The sequence below is a fragment of the Thalia democratica genome, chromosome 9 (assembly GCF_965202585.1).
Source record: "Thalia democratica chromosome 9, ktThaDemo2.hap1.1, whole genome shotgun sequence".
Classification (NCBI taxonomy): Eukaryota; Metazoa; Chordata; class Thaliacea; order Salpida; family Salpidae; genus Thalia; species Thalia democratica.
The window spans coordinates 35332308-35359840 of record NC_139173.1 but is presented as its reverse complement, the minus strand read 5'-3'; the positions used below and the strand labels follow the sequence as shown (position 1 = coordinate 35359840).

Genomic DNA, 27533 nt, shown 5'->3' with positions numbered 1-27533 from the left:
CCTGGATGAATGAGTTCCTACTTCAACTAAGAGTTATATATAATAATGTTAAATGAAGAATAAATAGGTATCCGCCTCCGTTGACAGTTATTTATAATATTTTATTTTTGTTAGTGCTAACAATAAGACGTTATTATTAGTAGTAGTATTGTTATAATATAATAATGTTATTAATTTTATTATGTATTAAGTTCTCCGTTTTTAACCATTTATTTGTTATTAATCTTTTTTTAATCTAATTATTTTTATTCGTAACTATTTAGATAAACGTTCTCATTTCAGTATTTTAACAATAAAAAAAAGTTTTAAGTTTTCCTGTAAATAAAACCATGCTGTTATATATTTATCATTATTTATGCAATTCTATTACATTTACTAAAAAATAGAACTATTTGTCAGATCAATTTCAAGTTAAAATCATCAAAAAAAAAAAGAGTCGTTTAAGAACTTTTTTATAGGCTTTTTAATTTTTTTGGTCTTTGGTAGATTTGAAGTTGTACAAATTTTAAACAATAAATATATTTATTAAAGATATTTTTTTCAAACGGTTTAAAGTTTTTAATATTTAAGTTGTATTGATAATTAAAAAGTTGAGTTTTTTAATTCAGCAAATTTTTTTTGTAAACTTAAAGCAAATTGAATTAAGTTTGAAATAAATTTGTTTACGTCAATACCAGACGTATTAAAAATTATCTTGTAAGACGAAAAATATTGATTTCAAACTAGTTATATTTCAACTACTGAATTTTTAATATTAATAGCTTAGAAGTTTTTTTTAAGTAAACTACATTAAGTAATTTCAAATTATAAAGTTATTTAAAAGTTAGTTTAAGTTTTTTATTAAAAAAAATCAATTAAATTTAAAAGTTCATACTTGCACTTAATTTTTAGTTGCAGACACAATACAAGTTGTTTTTGATTTTCTGGTATTAGTTGAAAACAATTACTGTAAGTGTTCACAAATTTAAACTTACATAAGTAACTGTTTACTTAGTAGCTAGCACTAAAGTTTGTTTTTGCTAGCTTTAAGTGTTTAATTTGTAACTAAATAAAACGTTTGTTCTTTTTGAATTTGAACTTGTTTTAATAAAGTTTTATAATATAGCTTTATTCGTACTAATCTGACAAAAGCAAAAATAAAGTAGTCATAGTTTAAAATAACCCCTTTTGCAGTTACAGTTAAAAAACTCTATGTACTTTATATTAAAATTATGTTCAATAACACTTTGTAAATTTTTCAATTCCTTTAAATTTTGTTGGATGAAAAATCTCTTAATTTTTGTGTGAGCAACTGCATTGATGTTTTTCAAGTTGATGAATAAACTTGTACTTATAAGATTCTTAAATAGTTATATACAATAACATTATACAAATTTTTCAGGTCGCAATCGATATGTTCTTCCTCAGTTCAAGATACATCGACATTGCCACATTGGGTAAGTTAATATTTACATAAAGGAAAAATAAAATCGTTTTTATACAAGTTCATTAACTTTTTTTTTTAACATAATTACTACTTTACCTCGAAGACTAAAGGAATAAAATACATAGTTTTTATATAATTTGTTTTTATTCCAAGATAGTTAAGACCTTTAAAATTTTAATAAACTAAAAAGCCCTGCTAGTAATACTTATACACAATCAGCTTACATATAAACAAAGCATATGCAGTTTTGATTATACTACTTAAATTATCAGACCAAAAGCTTTCGGTAGACTGAGCTGAAAACATTTTACTCAGTCTGCCAAAAGCTTTTGGTATGATGATCTTTGTGGTTTGATCAAAACTTTATTTAATTTGAGCTTGTCTCATGGTACAGGAAAGTCCAGGCTTTTGCTTTGGTAGAATTTCGCCGATGTTTTTTTTTTGATCGTAAATAAAATATATAAATATACTAACCTTATTCTTACAGCAAACGTTAGCAGACATTCATTTGTAGAAATTCGTTACTACAAAGCTACCTATAAATAAATATTGTACATACGAAAATTTTATTTATACTTATATTTTACAGCAAACGCCAGCAGACATTCAGCGGAATAAATTCGAAATATAAAGTTACATATACTTATACTAATATATTAATAAATTTATTTTAACAGCAAACGCCAGCAGGCACTCAGCGGAACAAATTCGAAATATAAAGTTACATATACTTATACTAATATTTCAATAAATTTATTCTTACAGCAAACGCTAGCAGACATTCAGCGGGAGAGATTCGAAATATAAAGTTACATATACTTATACTAATATATTAATAAATTTATTCTTACAGCAAACGCAAGCAGGCACTCAGCGGGCGAGATTCGTTATTACAAAGGTCTCCACGTCAAGCACAATCCCCAGGAAGCAGAAAGATTCCAGCAAGACCTCGACAGGTTTGTATGATTTATACGTAAATATGTGAATATGTATTACAGCTGTTATGTATAAAGTTATGTGAACCTAGTAATATTTTTTAACTATCTTGTGTACTGTTATATTAATATATATTCAACAGTGATTTGGGCTTTTCGTCTATATTTGTTAAAACTTAAATAAAACTCAAATAGTTGTATATTTTTACTAAAGGTGGTCGTTTTATGTATATTCAAGTATCAAGCATATTATACCAATATGTTATTATTATTTATGTTAATTTAATACATTTATTAAGATACTTCACAAGGAAGATCGGATTTGAATCTGTGATGAGAATTAGATGCAGTAGCGGTTTGTTTTTGTTTTTTCAAATGTAAACGTTGTCTTTGAAATAAATACTTGTTGATATTTTATAGAGTAACACAGACTTAATATACAAAGTAAATTTTAAGAAATTATTTTTCACTGCAATGTATAAATTAATATATTTTATGGGAGCAAATACATTTGTGCATTAGAGTTTGAATTATTTTTTAATTCTTTTAAATTAACTGCAACTCAGAATTAACATTCAACAAACTCCATAGCAAGAAATAAAGTAGATCACCTAACTTATTAATTACTTCTCAATTATTGTTTCTTTTTGTAGTAGGTCTAAAATTTAATACGCTCTATGGTAACACATATATGAAAATACAGCGTTTTATAATTACTTATTTTTAATAGGACTAACATTCAACACTTTCTATGGCAATAAATACTCCAGAGCGCCTGATTTATTGGCACTTGCAAATATAAACCCTGACGCCGGATACGCTGTACAAATGCAGATTGACGAAACGTTAGAAGTTAATTCCGTTTGCTTCCAAGCTGCATTATTGTATACATCTAGTAAGGTTTGTAGTCAATAGTTGGTATGTATGTTATTATTTTTGTTATAACTATTAGAAGTTAATTCTGTTTGCTTCCAAGCTGCGTTGCTGTATGCATCTAGTAAGGTTAAAAGTTTTTAGAAAAGTTGCTTTTATTAACATTAACAAGGTAAGATAGTACATATATTGCCAATAAGGTTTATTATTAGGACTTAAGAAAGATAGAAGAAGTAAAATAACTTGATTGAATGAAAACATTACAGAAACTAGTTCGCTCTTTAGTATTTTTGTTAATTATATAGGGTGAACGCAGAATAAAAATTCACACTTAATAGTTTTTATTGCTATTTTTACTCACACATTATATTTTTAGGGTGAACGCCGTATTAGAATTCACACTTTTGTAATTTTTAATTTAGATATTTTTCAGGGTGAACGCCGCATTAGAATTCACAATTTTTATTTTTATTTAAATATTTTTCAGGGTGAACGCCGTTTTAGAATTCACACTTTGTAATTATTAATGTAGTAATTCACACTATTTGTTTTATTTCCAGGGTGAACGCCGTATTAGAATTCACACTTTGTGTTTCCCAGTTGTGAAAGATCCAATCGAAGTCATCAAAAACGCAGATGCTGTAGCTTGCGTTAGTCTTCTCTCTAAAATGGGTTCGTTTCTATTTTTTTTTATAATACCTATGATTGAATTTATTATATTGGTTTTAATTCAGTTTTTATGTGAAGTTAATGTAGTGTTTTTAGTTATCTTTAACAATAAAAACTTTTCCAAGCATTTAAAGTACAAGCTTCTTTTTTTTTTAATTTTAATAACCAGTTAATTGAATTCATAATAATAACGTTTGACTTGGCATATTATTAAACATGTATTTGAGTTTTGTTATTACGTCATAACAGCGGTGTATAGAGCAGTGAGGCACATATTAATAAAATAAAAGTATTTATATAATTAATTCATATTCTTAACACTTTATTACGTCATAACAGCGGTGGATAGGGCGATGACGCACACGTTAACCGACGCGAAAGACTCCATCATGAACGCGTTAGTGGACCTGCTGAAATGTTACAAACATCACTTGAAACAGAAGGGCGTTCCTGTAAATAACCAGGGTGTATACGTCCCTGAAAACCTTAAATTGTTCCCCATGTACCTTCACAGTCTTCTTAAACATGTTAGTTGATATTATGCGTATATATTTTATTTGTTCCTGTCAATAACCAGGGTGTGTACGTCCCTGAAAACCTTAAACTGTTCCCCATGTACCTTCACAGTCTTCTTAAACATGTTAGTTGATGTTATGCGTATATATTTTATTTGTTCCTGTCAATAACCAGGGTGTATACGTCCCTGAAAACCTTAAACTGTTCCCCATGTACCTTCACAGTCTTCTTAAACATGTTAGTTGATGTTATGCGTATATATTTTATTTGTTCCTGTCAATAACCAGGGTGTATACGTCCCTGAAAACCTTAAACTGTTCCCCATGTATCTTCACAGTCTTCTTAAACATGTTAGTTGATGTTGTGCGTATATATTTTATTTGTTCCTGTCAATAACCAGGGTGTGTACGTCCCTGAAAACCTCAAACTGTTCCCCATGTATCTTCACAGTCTTCTTAAACATGTTAGTTGATGTTATGCGTGTATATTTTATTTGTTCCTGTCAATAACCAGGGTGTATATGTCCCTGAAAACCTTAAACTGTTCCCCATGTATCTTCACAGTCTTCTTAAACATGTTAGTCGATGTTATGCGTATTTATTTTATTTGTTCCTGTAAATAACCAGGGTGTATATGTCCCTGAAAACCTTAAACTGTTCCCCATGTATCTTCACAGTCTTCTTAAACATGTTAGTTGATGTTATGCGTGTATATTTTATTTGTTCCTGTCAATAACCAGGGTGTATACGTCCCTGAAAACCTTAAACTGTTCCCCATGTACCTTCACAGTCTTCTTAAACATGTTAGTTGATGTTATGCGTGTATATTTTATTTGTTCCTGTCAATAATCAGGGTGTATACGTCCCTGAAAACCTTAAACTGTTCCCCATGTACCTTCACAGTCTTCTTAAACATGTTAGTTGATGTTATGCGTATATATTTTATTTGTTCCTGTCAATAATCAGGGTGTATACGTCCCTGAAAACCTTAAACTGTTCCAAATGTATCTTCACAGTCTTCTTAAACATGTTAGTTTATGTTATGCGTATATATTTTATTTGTTCCTGTCAATAACCAGGGTGTTTATGTCCCTGAAAATTTGAAATTGTTCCCCATGTATCTTCACAGTCTTCTTAAACATGTTAGTTGATGTTATGCGTATATATTTTGTTTGTTCCTGTCAATAACCAGGGTTTATACGTCCCTGAAAACCTTAAACTGTTCCCCATGTACCTTCACAGTCTTCTTAAACATGTTAGTTGATGTTATGCGTGTATATTTTATTTGTTCCTGTCAATAACCAGGGTGTATACGTCCCTGAAAACCTTAAACTGTTCCCCATGTACCTTCACAGTCTTCTTAAACATGTTAGTTGATGTTATGCGTTTATATTTTATTTGTTCCTGTAAATAACCAGGGTGTATACGTCCCTGAAAACCTTAAACTGTTCCCCATGTACCTTCACAGTCTTCTTAAACATGTTAGTTGATATTGTGCGTATATATTTTATTTGTTCCTGTCAATAACCAGGGTGTATACGTCCCTGAAAACCTTAAACTGTTCCCCATGTACCTTCACAGTCTTCTTAAACATGTTAGTTGATGTTATGCGTATATATTTTATTTGTTCCTGTCAATAACCAGGGTGTATACGTCCCTGAAAACCTTAAACTGTTCCCCATGTACCTTCACAGTCTTCTTAAACATGTTAGTTGATGTTATGCGTATATATTTTATTTGTTCCTGTCAATAACCAGGATGTGTACGTCCCTGAAAACCTTAAACTGTTCCCCATGTATCTTCACAGTCTTCTTAAACATGTTAGTTGATGTTATGCGTGTATATTTTATTTGTTCCTGTCAATAATCAGGGTGTATACGTCCCTGAAAACCTTAAACTGTTCCCCATGTACCTTCACAGTCTTCTTAAACATGTTAGTTGATGTTATGCGTATTTATTTTATTTGTTCCTGTCAATAACCAGGGTGTATACGTCCCTGAAAACCTTAAACTGTTCCCCATGTATCTTCACAGTCTTCTTAAACATGTTAGTTGATGTTATGCGTATTTATTTTATTTGTTCCTGTCAATAACCAGGGTTTATACGTCCCTGAAAACCTTAAACTGTTCCCCATGTATCTTCACAGTCTTCTTAAACATGTTAGTTGATGTTATGCGTGTATATTTTATTTGTTCCTGTCAATAATCAGGGTGTATACGTCCCTGAAAACCTTAAACTGTTCCCCATGTACCTTCACAGTCTTCTTAAACATGTTTGTTGATGTTATGCGTATATATTTTATTTGTTCCTGTCAATAACCAGGGTGTATACGTCCCTGAAAACCTTAAACTGTTCCCCATGTACCTTCACAGTCTTCTTAAACATGTTAGTTGATGTTATGCGTATATATTTTATTTGTTCCTGTCAATAACCAGGGTGTATACGTCCCTAAAAACCTTAAACTGTTCCCCATGTATCTTCACAGTCTTCTTAAACATGTTAGTTGATGTTATGCGTATATATTTTATTTGTTCCTGTCAATAACCAGGGTGTATACGTCCCTGAAAACCTTAAACTGTTCCCCATGTATCTTCACAGTCTTTTTAAACATGTTAGTTGATGTTATGCGTATATATTTTATTTGTTCCTGTAAATAACCAGGGTGTATACGTCCCTGAAAACCTTAAACTGTTCCCCATGTACCTTCACAGTCTTCTTAAACATGTTAGTTGATGTTATGCGTATGTATTTTATTTGTTCCTGTAAATAACCAGGGTGTATACGTCCCTGAAAACCTTAAACTGTTCCCCATGTACCTTCACAGTCTTCTTAAACATGTTAGTTGATGTTATGCGTATATATTTTATTTGTTCCTGTCAATAACCAGGGTGTATATGTCCCTGAAAACCTTAAACTGTTCCCCATGTACCTTCACAGTCTTCTTAAACATGTTAGTTGATGTTATGCGTATATATTTTATTTGTTCCTGTCAATAACCAGGGTGTGTACGTCCCTGAAAACCTTAAACTGTTCCCTATGTATCTTCACAGTCTTCTTAAACATGTTAGTTGATGTTATGCGTATATATTTTATTTGTTCCTGTCAATAACCAGGGTGTATATGTTCCTGAAAACCTTAAACTGTTCCCCATGTACCTTCACAGTCTTCTTAAACATGTTAGTTGATGTTATGCGTATATATTTTATTTGTTCCTGTAAATAACCAGGGTGTATACGTCCCTGAAAACCTTAAACTGTTCCCCATGTACCTTCACAGTCTTCTTAAACATGTTAGTTGATGTTATGCGTATGTATTTTATTTGTTCCTGCCATTAACCAGGGTTTATACGTCCCTGAAAATTTGAAATTGTTCCCCATGTATCTTCACAGTCTTCTTAAACATGTTACTTGATATTATGCGTATGTATTTTATTTAATCCTGTCAATAACCAGGGTGTATATGTCCCTGAAAATCTTAAACTGTTTCCTATGTGTTTGCTCTCATTTTTGAAACATGTTAGTTAAATTACTTATTTATGTAAATTTGTACTGTATAACTCTGCCAAAGGTCAGGCATTTAAAGTTTTAAAACTATTTTTTTGTTTAAACATGTGTTTAAAAGCTCTTTTTCATCTATTGTTGTGTTGTTTTTATTTACCTTTTCAACGGTTATTTTTAAAGTAGCACAAAACTTAAGTTGAGAGTCTCTATTATAATTTTGACATTAAACAATGACTGACTTATGAATACTATATAACTTTTTATCAACAGAAAAGTCTTAGAGGTGGAGTTGCAACCGAGTTAGACGACAGAGTTTTCTCCATGCTGCAAATATTAACTCAACCAATAAAATACATCTTATCCGATATACACCCAGACATGTACAGAGTCGATGATATACAAGTAAATATTTTGTTTATTGTTGTATTAACTTTAAGCAAAGATGATTTTTTTTTAATTTATTTATTAGTTTTACATCCAATCAAATATTAAAATATTAATTTTCGCGTACTAAAGTTTTTTAATACAAACCAACCAATTTATTAAAAAATGGAAAACACTTTTTTTGGTGTTAAATTACATAAAAATATTTTTGAGTGCCATTCACATTATTTGTATTAGTTTTTTCAGATAATTATTTCAACATTCAATCAAAACTAGTGATGTACCGGACTTTTTTTTTAAATTAGGATCCGGCCGGATCCGGACTTTTTTTTCAAACTAGAATCCGGCCGGAACCGGATCCGGATTTTTTTTTTCAAATTAGAATCCGGCCGGAACCGGATCCGGATTTTTTTTTCATATTAAGATCCGGCCGGATCCGGATATCAGACAAAAATGGCAATATCCGGCCGGATCCGGACCCGGATAGTGAGTCCAGTACATCACTAATCAAAACAAACAAATATTACAAATAATAAATACTTAATCGTAACAGACGGAGGAGAGGGAAGACGGGACATGCGTCGTTCCGCCCGACTTGCTACCGCCCTCAAGTGAGAAGATTTCTATGAGAGGAGCGTATCTGTTGGATTGCGGGTGGCAGATGTACATGCTAGTAGGGAAACAGTGCGATCACCAGTTCATACAAGACGTTCTTGACAAGCCACAGTTCTCCGATATCCCTGAACCAATGGTTAGATGTTTTGTAGTTAATTTGTTGTTATTGTTATATTTGATTGTCACCAGTTCATACGAGACGTTCTTGACAAGCCTCAGTTCTCCGATATCCCTGAACCAATGGTTAGATGTTTTGTAGCTAATTTGTTGTTATTGTTTTATTTGATTGTCACCAGTTCATACAAGACGTTCTTGACAAGCCACAGTTCTCTGATATTCCTGAACCAATGGTTAGATGTTTTGTAATTGATTTGTTGTTATTGTTTTATTTGATTGTCACCAGTTCATACAAGACGTTCTTGACAAGTCACAGTTCTCCGACATTCCTGAACCAATGGTTAGATGTTTTGTAATTAATTTGTTGTTATTGTTTTATTTGATTGTCACCAGTTCATACAAGACGTTCTTGGCAGGCCTCAGTTCTCCAATATTCCTGAACCAATGGTTAGATATTTTGTAGTTAATTTGTTGTTATTGTTTTATTTGATTGTCACCAGTTCATACAAGACGTTCTTGACAAGCCTCAGTTCTCCGATATCCCCGAACCAATGGTTAGATGTTTTGTAATTAATTTGTTGTTATTGTTTTATTTGATTGCCACCAGTTCATACAAGATGTTCTTGACAAGCCACAGTTCTCCGATATCCCTGAACCAATGGTTAGATATTTTGTAATTAATTTGTTGTTATTGTTTTATTTGATTGTCACCAGTTCATACAAGACGTTCTTGACAAGCCTCAGTTCTCCGATATCCCTGAACCGATGGTTAGATATTTTGTAGTTGATTTGTTGTTATTGTTTTATTTGATTGTCACCAGTTCATACAAGACGTTCTTGACAAGCCACAATTCTCCGATATACCTGAACCCATGGTTAGATGTTTTGTAATTGATTTGTTGTTATTGTTTTATTTGATTGTCACCAGTTCATACAAGACGTTCTTGACAAGCCTCAGTTCTCCGATATTCCTGAACCAATGGTTAGATGTTTTGTAATTGATTTGTTGTTATTGTTTTATTTGACTGTCACCAGTTCATACAAGACGTTCTTGACAAGCCTCAGTTCTCCGATATTCCTGAACCAATGGTTAGATGTTTTGTAATTGATTTGTTGTTATTGTTTTATTTGATTGTCACCAGTTCATACAAGACGTTCTCGACAAGCCACAGTTCTCCGATATTCCTGAACCAATGGTTAGATGTTTTGTAATTAATTTGTTGTTATTGTTTTATTTGATTGTCACCAGTTCATACGAGACGTTCTTGACAAGTTACAGTTCTCCGATATCCCTGAACCAATGGTTAGATATTTTGCAATTAATTTGTTGTTATTGTTTTATTTGATTGTCACCAGTTCATACAAGACGTTCTTGACAAGGCACAGTTCTCCGATATTCCTGAACCAATGGTTAGATATTTTGTAATTGATTTGTTGTTATTGTTTTATTTGATTGTCACCAGTTCATACAAGACGTTCTTGACAAGCCACAGTTCTCCGATATTCTTGAACCCATGGTTAGATATTTTGTAATTAATTTGTTGTTATTGTTTTATTTTACTGTCACCAGTTCATACGAGACCTTCTTGACAAGCCACAGTTTTCCGATATTCCTGAACCAATGGTGAGATGTTTTGTAATTGATTTGTTGTTATTGTTTTATTTGATTGTCACCAGTTCATACGAGACGTTCTTGACAAGCCACAGTTCTCCGATATCTCTGAACCAATGGTTAGATGTTTTGTAATTGATTTGTTGTTATTGTTTTATTTGATTGTCACCAGTTCATACAAGACGTTCTTGACAAGCCACAGTTCTCCGATATCTCTGAACCAATGGTTAGATGTTTTGTAATTAATTTGTTGTTATTGTTTTATTTGATTGTCACCAGTTCATACAAGACGTTCTTGACAAGCCTCAGTTCTCCGATATTCCTGAACCAATGGTTAGATGTTTTGTAATTGATTTGTTGTTATTGTTTTATTTGATTGTCACCAGTTTATACAAGACGTTCTTGACAAGCCACAGTTCTCCGATACTCCTGAACCTATGGTTAGATATTTTGTAGTTAATTTGTTGTTATTGTTTATTTGATTGTCACCAGTTCATACGAGACGTTCTTGACAAGCCACAGTTCTCCGATATTCCTGAACCAATGGTTGGATATTTTGTAATTAATTTGTTGTTATTGTTTTATTTGATTGTCACCAGTTCATACAAGACGTTCTTGACAAGCCACAGTTCTCCGATATTCCTGAACCAATGGTTAGATGTTATGTTATTAATTTGTTGTTATTGTTTTATTTGATTGTCACCAGTTCATACAAGACGTTCTTGACAAGCCACAGTTCTCCGATATCCCTGAACCAATGGTTAGATGTTTTGTAATTGGTTTGTTGTTATTGTTTTATTTGATTGTCACCAGTTCATACAAGACGTTCTTGACAAGCCACAGTTCTCCGATATCCCTGAACCCATGGTTAGATGTTTTGTAATTGATTTGTTGTTATTGTTTTATTTGATTGTCACCAGTTCATACAAGACGTTCTTGACAAGCCACAGTTCTCCGATATCCCTGAACCAATGGTTAGATGTTTTGTAATTGATTTGTTGTTATTGTTTTATTTGATTGTCACCAGTTCATACAAGACATTCTTGACAAGCCACACTTCTCCGATATCCCTGAACCAATGGTTATATGTTTTGTAATTAATTTGTTGTTATTGTTTTATTTGATTGTCACCAGTTCATACAAGACGTTCTTGACAAGCCTCAGTTCTCCGATATTCCTGAACCAATGGTTAGATTTTTTGTAATTAATTTGTTGTTATTGTTTTATTTGATTGTTACCAGTTCATACAAGACGTTCTTGACAAGCCACAGTTCTCCGATATTCCTGAACCAATGGTTAGATGTTTTGTAATTAATTTGTTGTTATTGTTTTATTTGATTGTCACCAGTTCATACAAGACGTTCTTGACAAGCCACAGTTCTCCGATATCCCTGAACCCAATGGTTAGATGTTTTGTAATTAATTTGTTGTTATTGTTTTATTTGATTGTCATCAGTTCATACGAGACGTTCTTGACAAGCCACAGTTCTCCGATATCCCTGAACCAATGGTTAGATGTTTTGTAATTGATTTGTTGTTATTGTTTTATTTGATTGCCATCAGTTCATACAAGACGTTCTTGACAAGCCACACTTCTCCGATATTCCTGAACCAATGGTTAGATGTTTTGTAATTGATTTGTTGTTATTGTTTTATTTGATTGTCACCAGTTCATACGAGACGTTCTTGACAAGCCTCAGTTCTCCGATATCCCTGAACCCAATGGTTAGATGTTTTGTAATTAATTTGTTGTTATTGTTTTATTTGATTGTCATCAGTTCATACGAGACGTTCTTGACAAGCCACAGTTCTCCGATATCCCTGAACCAATGGTTAGATGTTTTGTAATTGATTTGTTGTTATTGTTTTATTTGATTGCCATCAGTTCATACAAGACGTTCTTGACAAGCCACACTTCTCCGATATTCCTGAACCAATGGTTAGATGTTTTGTAATTGATTTGTTGTTATTGTTTTATTTGATTGTCACCAGTTCATACGAGACGTTCTTGACAAGCCTCAGTTCTCCGATATTCCTGAACCAATGGTTAGATATTTTGTAATTAATTTGTTGTTATTGTTTTGTTTGATTGTCACCAGTTCATACAAGACGTTCTTGACAAGCCTCAGTTCTCCGATATCCCTGAACCCATGGTTAGATATTTTGTAATTAATTTGTTGTTATTGTTTTATTTGATTGTCACCAGTTCATACAAGACGTTCTTGACAAGCCTCAGTTCTCCGATATTCTTGAACCAATGGTTAGATGTTTTGTAATTAATTTGTTGTTATTGTTTTATTTGATTGTCACCAGTTCATACGAGACGTTCTTGACAAGCCTCAGTTCTCCGATATTCCTGAACCAATGGTTAGATGTTTTGTAATTGATTTGTTGTTATTGTTTTATTTGATTGTCACCAGTTCATACAAGACGTTCTTGACAAGCCTCAGTTCTCCGATATCCCCGAACCAATGGTTAGATGTTTTGTAATTAATTTGTTGCTATTGTTTTGTTTGATTGTCACCAGTTCATACGAGACGTTCTTGACAAGCCACAGTTCTCCGATATCCCTGAACCAATGGTAATTTTGTTTATATTGTTCAATTATTTAATTTAACTATTTAATTGTTATTGTTTCATTTGATTATCACTAGTTCATTCAAGACTAACTTGAGTTCTCTGATATTCCTGAACCATAGGTTAGATTTTTTGTAGTTAATTTTTTTCAATAGACCTAGAAGCCAATGTTTTGTTAAATTATAATTGTAATATTTCAAAAAAATTAGCCTCAGTTCTAACTATTTCTAAAACCCATGGTCAGATAATTTGTAATTATTGCAATCTGATATTGTTTGATTATTTACTTGTTGGCAAATACATATTCCCGAACCTGTGGCAAGCTGTTTTTTTTTTCATTTTTAAAATTTTTAAAGATCATTAGAATTTGTGCTGTTCACCTTAATTTTTTTTTGATATTTTACTTAAATGAGTACTTATTTTCCGAAGCAAACGGTTTGTAGAATGAACTAAACTGTTTTCCTTGTCATACGTCAGCGTTTGTGAAATTCTCATTAGGGAACCTGTGACTAGCTGAATTAGATTATTTTGCCCTTGCTTTTACATATTTTTACGACGGTTAAAGGGAGCCCATAATAATTGCTTATGTTTATTTACATGTATTATACTATTGTTTTTATTACACAAGGGTTTATACTTTTTTTCAGTTAGATTTAAATAGTATTTGGAGAGCAAAAGTTTTCAGGTATTCTCAGAACCCATAATTAGATATTGCAGTTAATTTTCGTTGTATAATCAGTTGTGTGTTTAGTTTCTATAAAATGTTTATAATTAAAAATGTTCTTTAGTCTGTATAAGTGCATGTACACCTACAACTTGTTTGTAATGTTTATATATTTTTTCAAAGCAATTAATATAGTTAATTCGATTTTTAAGTAGGAAGTTCCGGACATGGATAATGACATGGCGAATAATTTCAAACTTAATATAACACGAATAACAATATAATTATTAATATTTATTTGATTTTTTAGTGGGAAGTACCGGATATGGACAATGCATGGCGAACGATTTCAAACTTAATATAACACAAATAACAATATAATTATTAATATTTATTTATTATTAGTGGGAAGTACCGGATATGGACAATGATATGGCGAACAATTTCAAAGTTTTTTTGAGAAACTTGAGGGACAGCAGACCACACCACGCCCCACTGAGAATTATCAGGTAAAAAATAATTAATTATTTATAATCTTATTTATTATATAACTATATTTCCATCAAGCATTTCTGAGGATTATTAGGTGAGAAAAATAACATAAAGAAATAATGTCTTTTATAATATTTTATTATTTATGATGTTATTTATTATATAACTATATTTCCATCAGGCATTTCTGAGGATTATTAGGTGAGAAAAATAACATAAATAAATAATGTCATTTATAATATTTAATTATTTATGATGTAATTTATTATATAACTATATTTTCATCAAGCATTTCTGAGGATTATTAGGTGAGAAAAATAACATAAGTAAATAGTGTCATTTATAATATCTAATTATTTATAATGTAATTTATTATAAAACTATAGTTCCATCATAAAACTATAGTTCCATCAAGCATTTCTGAGGATTGTTAAGTATATATACATATATATATGTAAATAAGGTTAATGTTTAAACTTAAACACTTTAGTTAGATGGTAGATCGATTTTTGTACTGAATATTTGTAATGTACAATGTTCAATTCTTACGTCATATTGTTTTTGTTTTTTTGTAAACTTTTGCATCTTTGTTTACCAAAGTGCTTTTTATTTTAAATTTAAACTGGCTGAAGATTAGAAACAATCTTCTTTGGTTTATGAAACACATGTTCCAGAATTTTTTAAATCGCCATTTCAATAAATTATATTTATTTATTTATTTATATATATATATATATATATATACTTAATAGTTGTGTTATAATATATGTAATACTACATAATATACATAATTATCACACAACTAAAATTGGTTAAATAGTAATAACCAAGGTTCTGAGGATTATTAGGTAAAATAGTATATATATATTTATATTTATGACACAACTCAAATTGATTAAATAATAATATATAAGGTAAGATATACTTATTTATTTAATTATATAAAAACTATAATTTAAACACCTGTTTCACACATTGAAATGTAAAATTTCATGTGATCTTCAGTGAGTTGTAGTTTATTATAATAATATTAATAATAATATTAATATTATTATAAGATATATATATATATATCTTATCACACAACTCAAATTGATTAAATAGTAACAACCACATCGACCCCACTCAGAATTACCATGTTGAACTTTGTAACACAATCATTACAAAGTAAGATTTATGAAAAAAATGATAATTACCATCGTTGATATAAGATTATTAATTTTGGTTTCAGAACATGAGTTGAGTTTGAATTTTAGTTTGACTCAATAAAAATTTAAAATCTTATGTTATGACGAACTCACAAACGCTACCTTACAAATTTTATACAAATAAGTAACAAACTTCTTGCTGAATATTACTGACTTTTTGGTATAAACCTAATATAGAGAGCCAATGCGGCTCTGAAATACAACAACCTAACATCTACAGCATCTTTTTTTTTAAACTCAGATACATATTAGCCTAACACACTCATGAAAATAGTTAAGTTTGTTTTTGAATGTAAAATACAAAATATTATCATTAAAATTTTAATAACTCTTGTAGAATTTTAAATTCAGGTGTTTTTTTTTTTTTTTTTGACTCAACTTGTCTCATTAAAAAAATCTATTTTGTAGTGACGCACTTACAAACGTTACCTTACAAGCCTTTTATAAATAATTGTGTTTTGATAATAACGATATCAATTTCCAATAGCGGGCAATATTTTGGAGCAATCGCTGCTCTTATAAACTACATCTTTAAACCAAACATATCTTATAATAAGGTACCAATGTTTTTAGCTTCAGTTTAGTATTAAGATACCGTGTTGGCTAAATGCACTTTGAGATTAATTAGGTTTGTGCCATTTATTCAATGTAAAATAAGTGAAAGCTATTCAGTATTCGTGTTCACAGACGCAATTTTAAGATAATTTCTTTTAGTTTTAAGATTCAGGCTTTTAATTTTTTTTTTTCGCTCATTTTGTCTCTTTTTACAAAAGATATCTCTGTGGACTCATCTTGTCTTCTTTTAAATGTTTCTTTGTTGCAGTGACGTAGTCACAAACATACCGTACAAATCTTATTCAGATAAAACGTAGTTTTGCTCAGTTACTATCCGCGCTTGGAATTGCTTACATATTAATAGAGTATATGGAGCTGTGGTGCATCACTAAAAATATTATGTTAAAAACTAAAGTTCAATTTGAATTTACTTTTGATTCAATTTGTCTCTTTTCAACTTATTAACTTTTTTTATGACGCACTCGCAAACTCTACCTTGCAAATTTTATATAAAAATAAATAATAAACCTGCTATAAATACATTTCTCATTTCTTTCTTGATATTTAATTTAAAGAGCTAATCTAGCTCCGGAATACAATAACTTCTGTTTTGTCTCAGATACTTTAATGCTAAACGCACTCATGAGTCAATTAGGTTTTTCTTTTGGTTAAATTTAAAACACAAAGCATTTATCTTCGCAATTTCAATGATATTACTTTTACAATTTACAATTCAGTCGTTTTATTTTGTTTTTTGACTCTGCTTGTCTCATTTTTAAATTTTTCTCTAATATAGTGACGCAATCACAAACGTTACCTTATACATTTTATTATACATTTTATTATACATATGAATAAATAATTAATTCCAGAAGTTCAAACTTACGATATGGTTAACAGCAAATTTAGAGTGCCAACGTGTGCAGTAATATAATATCCTATCGTTTTTTAATACATATTTTCTTAAACTCAGTTACTTTTAAGTTTAACGCACTCATGACAATAATTAAGTCTGTCTTTTTGTCTAAATGCAAAATACAAAGTATTTATCATCAGAATTTTTAATGATATAGTCTATTGAATTTAAAATTCAGCCGTTTAATCTTTTTAATTTGTTTCGTTTTTAAATTTTTTGTGTTGTAGTGATGTTACAAACCTTACCTTACAAGCCTTTTGTAAATAAAACTTATTTTGCTGAATGATCATATCAATTTTTAATTGCACGGCATTTTCTGGAGCAAATATTGCCCTTACAGACTATAACTTAAAAACCAAATATAGCTTCTGATGAGGTAACAATGTCTTTAGCTTCAAGTTAATGTTATAATAATAGATACTGTGTTAATTAAATACACTTGTGAGACAAATTAATTTTGTACGATTTATTAACTGCAAAAAAAAAAAGAGAAGTAAGATAAATAAAACTAAGCAATATTTGTATGCACCATCGTAATTTTAAGATTATTTTATTTAGAATCTAAAGTTCAGGCGTTTGAATTTAATTTTCGATTCAGTTTGTCTCATTTGAAAATATTTTCATTTGTAGTGACGCGCTCACAAACGTTACCTTCAATCCTTTTATATAAAAGTCATCACTACATCCGCGCTTGAAATCGCTTCTATGATCTGGAGAGCAAATGTAGCTCTGATTACAAAAACCTAATATAATCAAATCTAGTTTAAGCAAATAAACGTATTTGATTCCAAAAAATTATATTGTTTTAACCATTATGATTGTTGAACATATATGTTTTAAGTCGTTTATCCATATGTGCTATCATTTTATTTTTTGTAAGTCTAATCTCTTTCTCACAAAAGTATTAGCCGGTTTTTATTTTCTCTGTTGAAATGACGTAGTCACAATACTTTTTCTTACAAACCCTGCTTAGATAAAATGTAGTTCACCGGATGGTTTGATTCAAAAAAAATATTGATTTGAAATCTTCAATTTGCAGAGCGAAATTAGCTCTGATGAAACAAACCACAAGTTATGAGTATATAAAAGAAAATCAATGAATTCGATAATAAGTAAGCAGAATAAGACAACATGATAGTTGACTGTTTTGTTTTAAGACAGAAACCCTGTGCATTGTAACATTTAAAACTTTAAAATATACGATCCTCACAAAAGTATTAGTCAGAGAAGTTATCCTGACCTTTTTACAGAACAATAATGACAATTTGTTTTACCTTGTAATCAATGCATTATGTATAATTGTTGTTTCCAATTGATAAAAATCAGTAAAAAATACTGACAAAGAAAATGAAACCGAGTAAAAACAATTTTCCAAGTACTTAAAAAGTTTGGATGAATTTTTAAATCTCCTTTTTTTTTTGAATGCTCTTTTTATATATACTCTGGTTATATTAGAAAATTGATCATGAAATTAAATAAAAATCCATTAATTTATTGTTCGTTCTACTTAAAATTTCCAAGCAGTAAGATAATATCATTTTGTTGTTTATAATAATGTTATACTGTATATACTAAGTTGTAGGTATTTTTTAATTTTTTTCACATTTTATAAGCATTTAATAGTTTTTTATCGAAGAATTTTGGTTTGATTAGAATGCATTTATTAAAAATGTTCAATAACTAAATAAAATGTACTGCTAAAAGTTTGTGTTTTATTAAATTGAAATGAACTACTTATGTACGAGATTTTACAATTCCAAGCTATTTAATCAGGCTTTGTGCTTTTTATACTTTAGTTTATAAAAATTTACATATGATACAAAACTAACATCAGTGTTTTGAAACTTAAACCATTTGATTTTCAAACATTATTGTCCTCTGTATTATAAATGCGTTCTCTCTTATAATGAAAAACAACAAATGTTGTCTTGCAATTTAGAATATATATACAGGGTATTTTTCACATAATATAAAAAGATACTTCCTATGAATAATTTGAATTAGGCATTAGTATGTCTTTAGTTCTAATGACTGAACAAAATGTATAGCAAAAAGCTGTGATTTAAATATTTCATCTTTAATGCAAACAATGTTGTTGTAAATATCATCAAATTTTCTTTTAATCTAATCGTGAGTAAAAAGAAAAGACTTTTTTTGTATAACTTCCCTACAAATTAGCGTCTTGAGAGTTTTTCTTATTTAAGTTACGATGGCTAGTTGAGATTTTTTTCTTAAGCTTGTTGCTTGCGAGTTTTTTATATATCTGGTTAATAAATTGTGGAAGTTGGTGTCAAGCAGGCACGTAGTTTGGTATGTTTCTGCAATTCTTTTGAGCTAGCTACGTCTCTGGTGTCAAGTAACGAAATAACGAGTAAAAGTAAAACTGCTTTGTATAAAATATTGCAATTTGTATTTATTATCGAGCTATGTACCTTATCTTAGCAGACTTTTTTTAATTGTTCACGGTGCAAAAAAACCTTGAAACCTGGAAATTTTGGAAAAAAATAACTTTAATGTGTTAGGTAGTAAAGTTTCACTCAAAAAATCTGTCATGTAAATGATTTTTTTTTCGTAATCAATATTTATTTTTATTAAAATACACATTTGAAGTAGCTTTACAGTATCATTTCAATGTTTTTTTTACTATTTAGCACAGTCTTTAACCTTAAACTTGGCTTTAAACTAAAATTAGACCGAAAAACATGTACTTTTAAAAATCCGGAAGAAATTTTGAAAACCTGAAAAAAACTTTTCAAAAAAAATTCGGAAACCTTGATAATTCTATTCTTCTTCGCATCAACATTAAATTAGAGCACCTTTTAAGGCTTCTACAATTCAAATTCCAGACCAAATTCTTGCTTTGGCTTGTGTCGCATTGCACATGGATCTGATAAACCTATTTGATTTCAAATACAACTCGTTCTAAAATTCAATATTTTTTATATTAATTCTGTAATTCTATGACGTAGCAACAAACGCTGCCTTACAAATTATAAATATATCAAAGAAAATTTTTCTGTATTGTAGGAAAATGCTTTCGCAAAGCTCCCTAATTTGAAGAGCTAACGAATCTTATTCTGGCTCCACCACAACTCAAAAGAATGCTGCTAAATGTCTGCACAATATATAGCACTGCACCTAAAATGTGTTTTAATACTGCCACATTTATATGTAAAACTAACAAAACTATATATAATATTTTTTAAATTACAACTCATGCACCCACTCCTAGCATTTAAAAAGCAAGTTACCCAACTTCTTCTTCTTTTGATCATTATTTTATACCAAGAATATACCAAGTTTTTTTTTTCAAACACAGAGTGGGCCGAGCTGATAGACAACTAATTATTTTCCAATTTTTATTGTTTTACTGTAGTAAAAAATTTGTATATGCTAATTATATTTATACCAAGTTTCAACTAATTTATTATTTAATCATACAGAGAGGACCAAGCGGAGAGGCAATTGTTTATCCAGAAACTCCTCCACGACAGAACGCAAACTTCAACGTCGCTCACGGAATTCTTGATCAGCGTGGCTCAGAAAATCGCCATATAAAAATTTTGAAAATAAATAAGTTTACCGTATTTATCGTAGCTAGACTTCAACATATTTGACGGAATTCTTGAACAGCGTGGCTCAAAAAATAGCTATTTAAATTAAATTTCGGCGTTTATTTCGGTTCTCACACAACTTTTTTCACAAAACTATTAATAATAAAACAACTACAAAAAAAATTTCTTACAAAAGTGTTATGGTTCATTGACGGAAATTGTGATCGGTTTTAGTTGGAAAGTTTAGAATTTGAATTAGTTAAAAACGTTACATTGGCAAAGTTAAATTTTATTGAAAGGATAAACTTATAACAGAAACTTTGTATCATTTACTAGCTTTTGCTATCAAACTCTAGTTCTTTCTGACCGCATTTAAAAAAACCCATCAGAATATAGTATATTGACACTTCTCATTCAATTGAGAGAAATATTGACACTTTTAATTGTTAAAACCAACTCTGGCTTATTTGTTGCATTGTTAAGATTGCTTTTTTCCTGCTGTATCACCGTTATTAACTTGATAAAAATAGAATTTCATTAGAAACCAGTGCAAAATTCTAGTTTTTAGCTTTCAAACTTACTGAATAAGTTTCCTTTTTTGCATTTTATTTATTGTATCTCTAAGGCTGTTTTTCATATAAACGCGCTAAACTATCACTTTTTGTTTCTTAATAAAGATTTAAATCTCTAGCCTCCTAAAGTAGCAAGACAAACTTTTTTTTAATTTTTATTTACAGGCTTTTTTATAAAGAGTTTTCAAACTAAGTTCTTTATGAGTGAAAAGTAATTTTTTTTTATTGTAAGTTGTTTTTGTGTGATTTTGAGGTTCTTATAAATAGATGTTAACATAGGTATGTTGTTTTTTTTAATAAATATTTGATTTTTAATACTCAAAGTTTCAAACTCTTACTTTTAAAGATTTTAAAATTTGAATCTATTTTTAAAAAAAAGCTAAAAATATTACTATGATAAAGGCATAAATTTTTCCTATAGAAATCTTAAATTATTTTTCATATTTTTTTATTTAAGAAAACATTTTTTGTGCTTTTTTATGTAAAAACTAATAAAAACATGTAGGCAATATTACTTTGTCTTTCAATTTAAACATTTTATTTATTACCACTTTTTGTGTTTCGCTAATGTTTTTTATAAAACTATTTATTTAAATCGAATTAAAAATGCATCCATAATAATTTTGTTGTTTTTTATAAATTTTTGACATTCTTTTTTTATAAGCTAAGAAGAGTGTTCGTATTTCCTTTAATTATTAAACTTCGATTTATGTTTCTAAAAACTTTGTAACCAAAGTATTTTTACCAAAGCATTTTATTTATTTTTTAATTGTAATTCACAGGGTGGAATCCTGGAAAAACCTGGATTTTGATAATTCAGGCTAAAAAGCATGGAAAAATCTGAATTTTTAAGCAAACTTTTAAAGTTAAATAGAAATTTTGACTTGAAACGAAAAATCTGTCGTATAGATAAAAATCTTTTGTGGTCATCCAAAAAAGTTATTTAAAAACATTTTTAATTAGCTTTACAGTATCTTTTCAGTGCTTTTAAAACATTTAATACAGGTTTTTACCTTAAACTTAACTTTAAACTAAAAACAGACCCAAAAACCTGGAATAAATTCAGAAAACTTAGAAAAAATTTCTAAAAAAAACCCTGATTTCAATACTAATAAGTCTAAGAATTGTTTTTTAGAATATATTAAGATACAGAAAACATTTAAAATTTATTAAAGAAGTATTCATAAAATATTATTTTTCCTTTTTTTGGTAGAAACTATTTAGGTGTTTTATGTATGTAAGTATATATCCAGAATTAATTATTATATCTTTGAGTATAAATATTTTTGTAACTATTTCAATTTGAAAATTTGTTGCTGAAACTTTTTCATCAGTGTTCTTCATGTTAAAAACAAAGAAACTAAATTTTAATATCCTAGAGTTTATGTGTATAGAGTTAATTATTTTAGAATTAGTATAAATTTTGTTTGATCACCATACATTAAACAGTATCCATGTGAATATTATAATAATATTAAATGCAGTTAAAAGATATATACACAAAAGTTTATCTAGCATAATTTTAGAATCAAAGTGTTTTTTGTTTAAGTGAATAACTGAGTTCTTTATAACTAAGCAGTTAGTTTAGTATTTTATGTAACAAGTTATGGTGTATATTGAAGCGGAATGCAGACCAGATGAAGGAAACTAAGAGGTTGAAGTTCTAATAAAAAAACGGAGAAAATAAATATTAGTGCATACATTAAAAAAAAAACAGTATTTGATTAAGTTCTTTGTTGTTTTAATGTTTTAATTATAAAATTTCGTTATTGTTTTAAGGTTTGAGTTGTGAAAGTTTCTTATTGATTTAAGGTTTTAATTGTAAAAGTTCCTTATATGTCGTTTGTTTATCTAGATACATTTATGCTAGGAAATGCTAAAAAATTGTGTCTTTTTTCAGACAAGCTGTGTTTATAAGGTAATAATACAAGTATTTTGCTGATAGAACTGTTTATTACAAACATCAATCATATACAGATGGTTTAAGTGATGTACTGGAAGTTTGATGATAGAATTTAGCAAAAAACTGTTGTTTTTAACCTGCATTAAAATTAGATTGAAAGCTTTATATAGTTTCAAGTGTTAGATTTTGTATTTTAGAATAAGTTTAATTTAAGAGTTGAAATAAAAAAGTCAGGAAAATTTTGGTAAAAAGTCAGGAAATTGCTCTCAGCTTAATCAGTGGCAACCATGTTAAGTATATCAAGCTCTCTTTAAAGTTGACTTAAGTTTACTTTCTAAATTTAAATTTCCGTATCAACTACTTATTATGAACGTTTCTAAATCTGAACCTAAATTGTTAGTTTCAAACATTTTAAGTTCAAATAGATAAGTTTCAAAAAATAGAATTAGTTAATGCTGATTAAAACGTATTGCAACAATATGTACAAAAGTTTCACTTTACTAGAAATAAGTAACTAACTATTTTGTTTGACAGGTCGTGATTTTACTATCTAGCTTTTTAATTTATTTTATTTTTTATACTACAGTATATAGAAGTTTTTGTTTTGTATACTTAAAGTAGACTCTTTTTATATAAGTAATGCTTTAACATCTACTAAGGCTCTTTAAATAAGTTTTAAATTTGATCACAGTAGCTTCTGAAAAATATTTTCGATTCATTGGAAATTATTCTTAAAGTAAGTGTTATATCTTATATTAAAGATATGAGTACTAAATAACTACCCGTATAAATTAAGTAAATTATCTTAAAAAACAACATTTTATAGTTAAAAACAACCAAATAAAAGATTAGTTACTTAAAAGTATCAATGAGCATATAATATTCATTTAAAAATTCGGAAATAATAAAATTGTGTAGATAGATAATTTGAAGTAATACAGCCAGTATAAAGTTTTTTTTGCTAAAAATATTTGATTTAAAATACTCTTAGTTAAATAGAACTTGTATGAATCTCCTTAAACCTTAAATTGAGATATCTAATTGTTGCAAAAAACTCTCTGCTTTGTTTACTTTTTATTCAAAAACATTTAGTATTGAACTTAATATTCTGCAGTTTACAGAAATATAAACTTGGAAAAAGTTTTTAAATTTCAAGATAATTTAATTACCGGGGTCGACGAAATTTTATAATTAAACTTTTTTCAAATAAACTCATTAGTATAAAAACTGTTAAGTTGCATTTATAAATAATATTTATAATTGACTCAATTTTAACTGCCTTTTAAAATTTGTATTAAGTAAAGAACACGTTGTGGGCCGGAAATTTCGTCATGACCTGCCGGATTTGGTTCTGCTTTTTATGAGAAAATAACGTTTAAAACCAAAAGTTTAATACCATAAACTGTTTTTTTAAGTAAAAAGCGTCTAAGACTGTCCTGGACTAATACTTGACCTGGACCAGACGTTAAAAGGCATCCATGGTGTTCGACTCGTTAACCGAAAAGCACCAGGTCTTGGGACCAAATATTTTGGGCGTATTTTTTTCGTTCGATAAACTATAAAACATACTAAAGGAAAAACAAAAGCACCTGCTTGCTATTTAAAACTTTTCTTGATAAAGGTAATGTACATTGATTTGAACCGAAATAAACTTTTAGATTATTTTTTAAACGTTTTTAAAAGACTAAAGCTGTTCGCCAGTTGTAACAATGAAGTTTTTAACCAAATTGTTCCGAGATAGTAAAACATTATAATGATTATCTTTAAATTGTTTTCGTATTTTGTGTATTGCAATAAAAAGAAAAAACTCATAAATTTTCAGAACAATTTTTTTTTGATAAAAACAAAATCAACTTTTGCAATAACTAGTCTCTTTTTGATATGAAAATAACTTAAAATCTTTTAGTTTAACTGATTTACACTTTTTGTGAAAACTTACATTTTTATAAAGTATTTTAACAACTCAGTTACAAAGTAAATAACATTTTCGTACAACAGCTTATCTTAGTTAGTTTTTGTTTTCAATTATTTAAGTATCAACTTCAAAAACAGATTAAAAACTTTAAAATACTTTGAAAAAAGATTGTACTAATAATTTAGATAGGTATTGTTTATTTAGTTTTATTAGTATAAAGTTTTAAGCCGTACAATTTTAAAAACAGAAAGCTAATAAAACAATATTTTGTAGAATTGGTTAAGAGGTAGTTTTAGAATTTTGAATAGTCACCGAAATTGTAAGACATCAAAAAGTATCCGTGGTGTGCGACTCGATAACCATAACAGGTCATAGGATCCCAAATTTCCGCTTTTCTTTATCGTTCAATAAACTATAAATGCACAAAACGAGTTTTCGTTAATAATTTGATAAAAATTATTTATTTAAAATAACTTTTATTTGCTTAAATGACACATTTATAAAGAATATACAAGTTCTTTGCTATTTTTACTAGTTTTTATGTTATTTATTAAATATAAGAAACTTTTAGGTTTTAATATTTTGTATATACTTAGTTTGTAACTTTTTTTAATTACTAAGGAGAACAAAAATAAAGCATCACTGTAGGCTTGTTTGAACTAAGCGATCTTGAAAAAAAAGGAGTAAACATAATAAAAAAGCGCGATGAAAAAGGTTTTATTATAAATAGTTTACTACAAATTCATGCCCTATTTTTTGCAAAAATGCAAAGTAAAAACTAAATAAAAATGATTTAAATAAAAAGTTGAAAACTTTTGATCAAAGTTAGCCAATCAGAGTGTTTTAAGGTACTATTTTTGATTGATTACGTTGCTTAAACAGTTTCCTTTTTAAATGTAGAACTTTCGTACCTATAGATAGATTTTATACATTTTTGTTAGTTAATAATTCACTTACATATCATTGAATATGTTTCTTTTTACAGAGATAAATTAACTACTAATATCGATAATTACTTTGCTTTTAATTTCTTATGTATGAAAGTTTTCGTTTTTATGATAGTTTCCCAATGTAAGGCAAAATTTTACATTATTAATAAAATAAAAACCGTAGGTCTATATTTTAATAGTTTTATAAGAGTTAAGAAACCTTGACTACTTATTAAGATTTTACGTTCTACTTAACTTGTGTTTTTAACTTTTTTTTTTTAAGTTTAAACATTTTTATCAACCCGTAACAGGATATCAAGCTGATTTTGATAATTGTTTAAATTCAGTAAAAAAATTCTAATTAAAGCTCCTTTTTATCCAAGCGTTCAAGAGAAAGCTCGCAAGGCTACGTGTTATAGTGATGCAAGTTTAGATAAGGAGAAAATAAATAGCAGTCACAGTTTACTGATGCAAGTTTGCATAACCACGTATGAACTCTCATCAGTTGGACCAGAAAGGCATTCCAGCCACAGCTTGGTTGAATAAAGTATTTATATTGTTTTCTTGTGCTATATTAAGTATTTTTTTATAAATGTTACTTTTTATAGTTGTTTTATATTTACATTCTAGGTAGTTAAATCTTATTTTCTTTATTACATTCTTAAAATATATTTCAGTTAGATAAGAATTCTTGTGTAAAATTTTGAAAACTTTAAGATATTTTCTAACCTATAATTTTTATATATTTATAAGTGTTTGAAATTGTTCTTTAATACAATATGTTTATTCATTGTCATGCCTAGTATTATATACAGTAACCCTAAGTATTCAGTACAAAAGAAGTCTAAAATATAGTTATGAGCATCACATATCTTTGTTGCAGTTAATTAATAGTATTGAGATTTACTTCTAGACACAAAAACTTATAAAAACTTGCAAAGTTTGTTAGTTTTTATTTGTTGAAATTTATCCCAGTGAACACCAATGTAAAAAACAACTTAAATAAACAGTTGAGTTTTAAAATTTAAATATAGCTAATTTTAGAATATCAAAACTAGATTAACAGTAGCACTTAAGCTCTTAGTAAAACAGAACAGCTTTTTTATTGTCTACTTATATAAGTTTCTAATTAACAAAACAAGCTAGCTTTAAGTTATTTAACATTAACATTTTTTTTAAACGGTTTTGAAGATACCTTGTGATGTAAGCACATTAACTAAATATATATTATTTTCAATTCAGGTAATAATTTATTGTTATCTGTTGCAAAAATTTTGAATACTCTAACTAAGCCTTAAAATTAAGAAGCCCATTAACTACTCAACAATAAAAAACAATTAAAATATGTGAAAAGTTATATGTTTTAAAGCTTAAGGTGTTAATTTTAATTTAATCAAAATGATTTGGAAGAAGCTTATTTAATTAAAACTTCTATGCGGTTGTAAAAAAATATTAAAATATTTGACCAGGGATAAATTTTAAAGTGTTTAAATTCGTCATTAGATCAAACCATGTAAAAAGATATAAAAGAAATTGTTGAATTTATATTAAGAACAAAAAAATTAGGCTCTAATCCAATTAAGTTTAAATTGTTTTTTGTAT

General features: G+C 28.7%; 1 protein-coding gene across 1 annotated transcript in view; it reads left to right on the top strand.

Moving 5' to 3' along the window:
* Positions 1-21344, top strand: part of LOC145844369 (protein transport protein Sec24A-like) — a 39833-nt gene extending 18489 nt beyond the window's left edge. The window contains exons 12-21 of the mRNA XM_082951766.1: positions 1382-1436; positions 2280-2382; positions 2661-2716; positions 3092-3261; positions 3795-3906; positions 4243-4430; positions 8189-8320; positions 8856-9053; positions 14293-14396; positions 20502-21344. Coding sequence (XP_082807892.1) covers positions 1382-1436; positions 2280-2382; positions 2661-2716; positions 3092-3261; positions 3795-3906; positions 4243-4430; positions 8189-8320; positions 8856-9053; positions 14293-14396; positions 20502-20616 — 1233 coding nt within the window. The 3' untranslated portion in view covers positions 20617-21344. The remainder of the gene's footprint in view (positions 1-1381; positions 1437-2279; positions 2383-2660; positions 2717-3091; positions 3262-3794; positions 3907-4242; positions 4431-8188; positions 8321-8855; positions 9054-14292; positions 14397-20501) is intronic.
* Positions 21345-27533: the final 6189 nt, after the last annotated feature.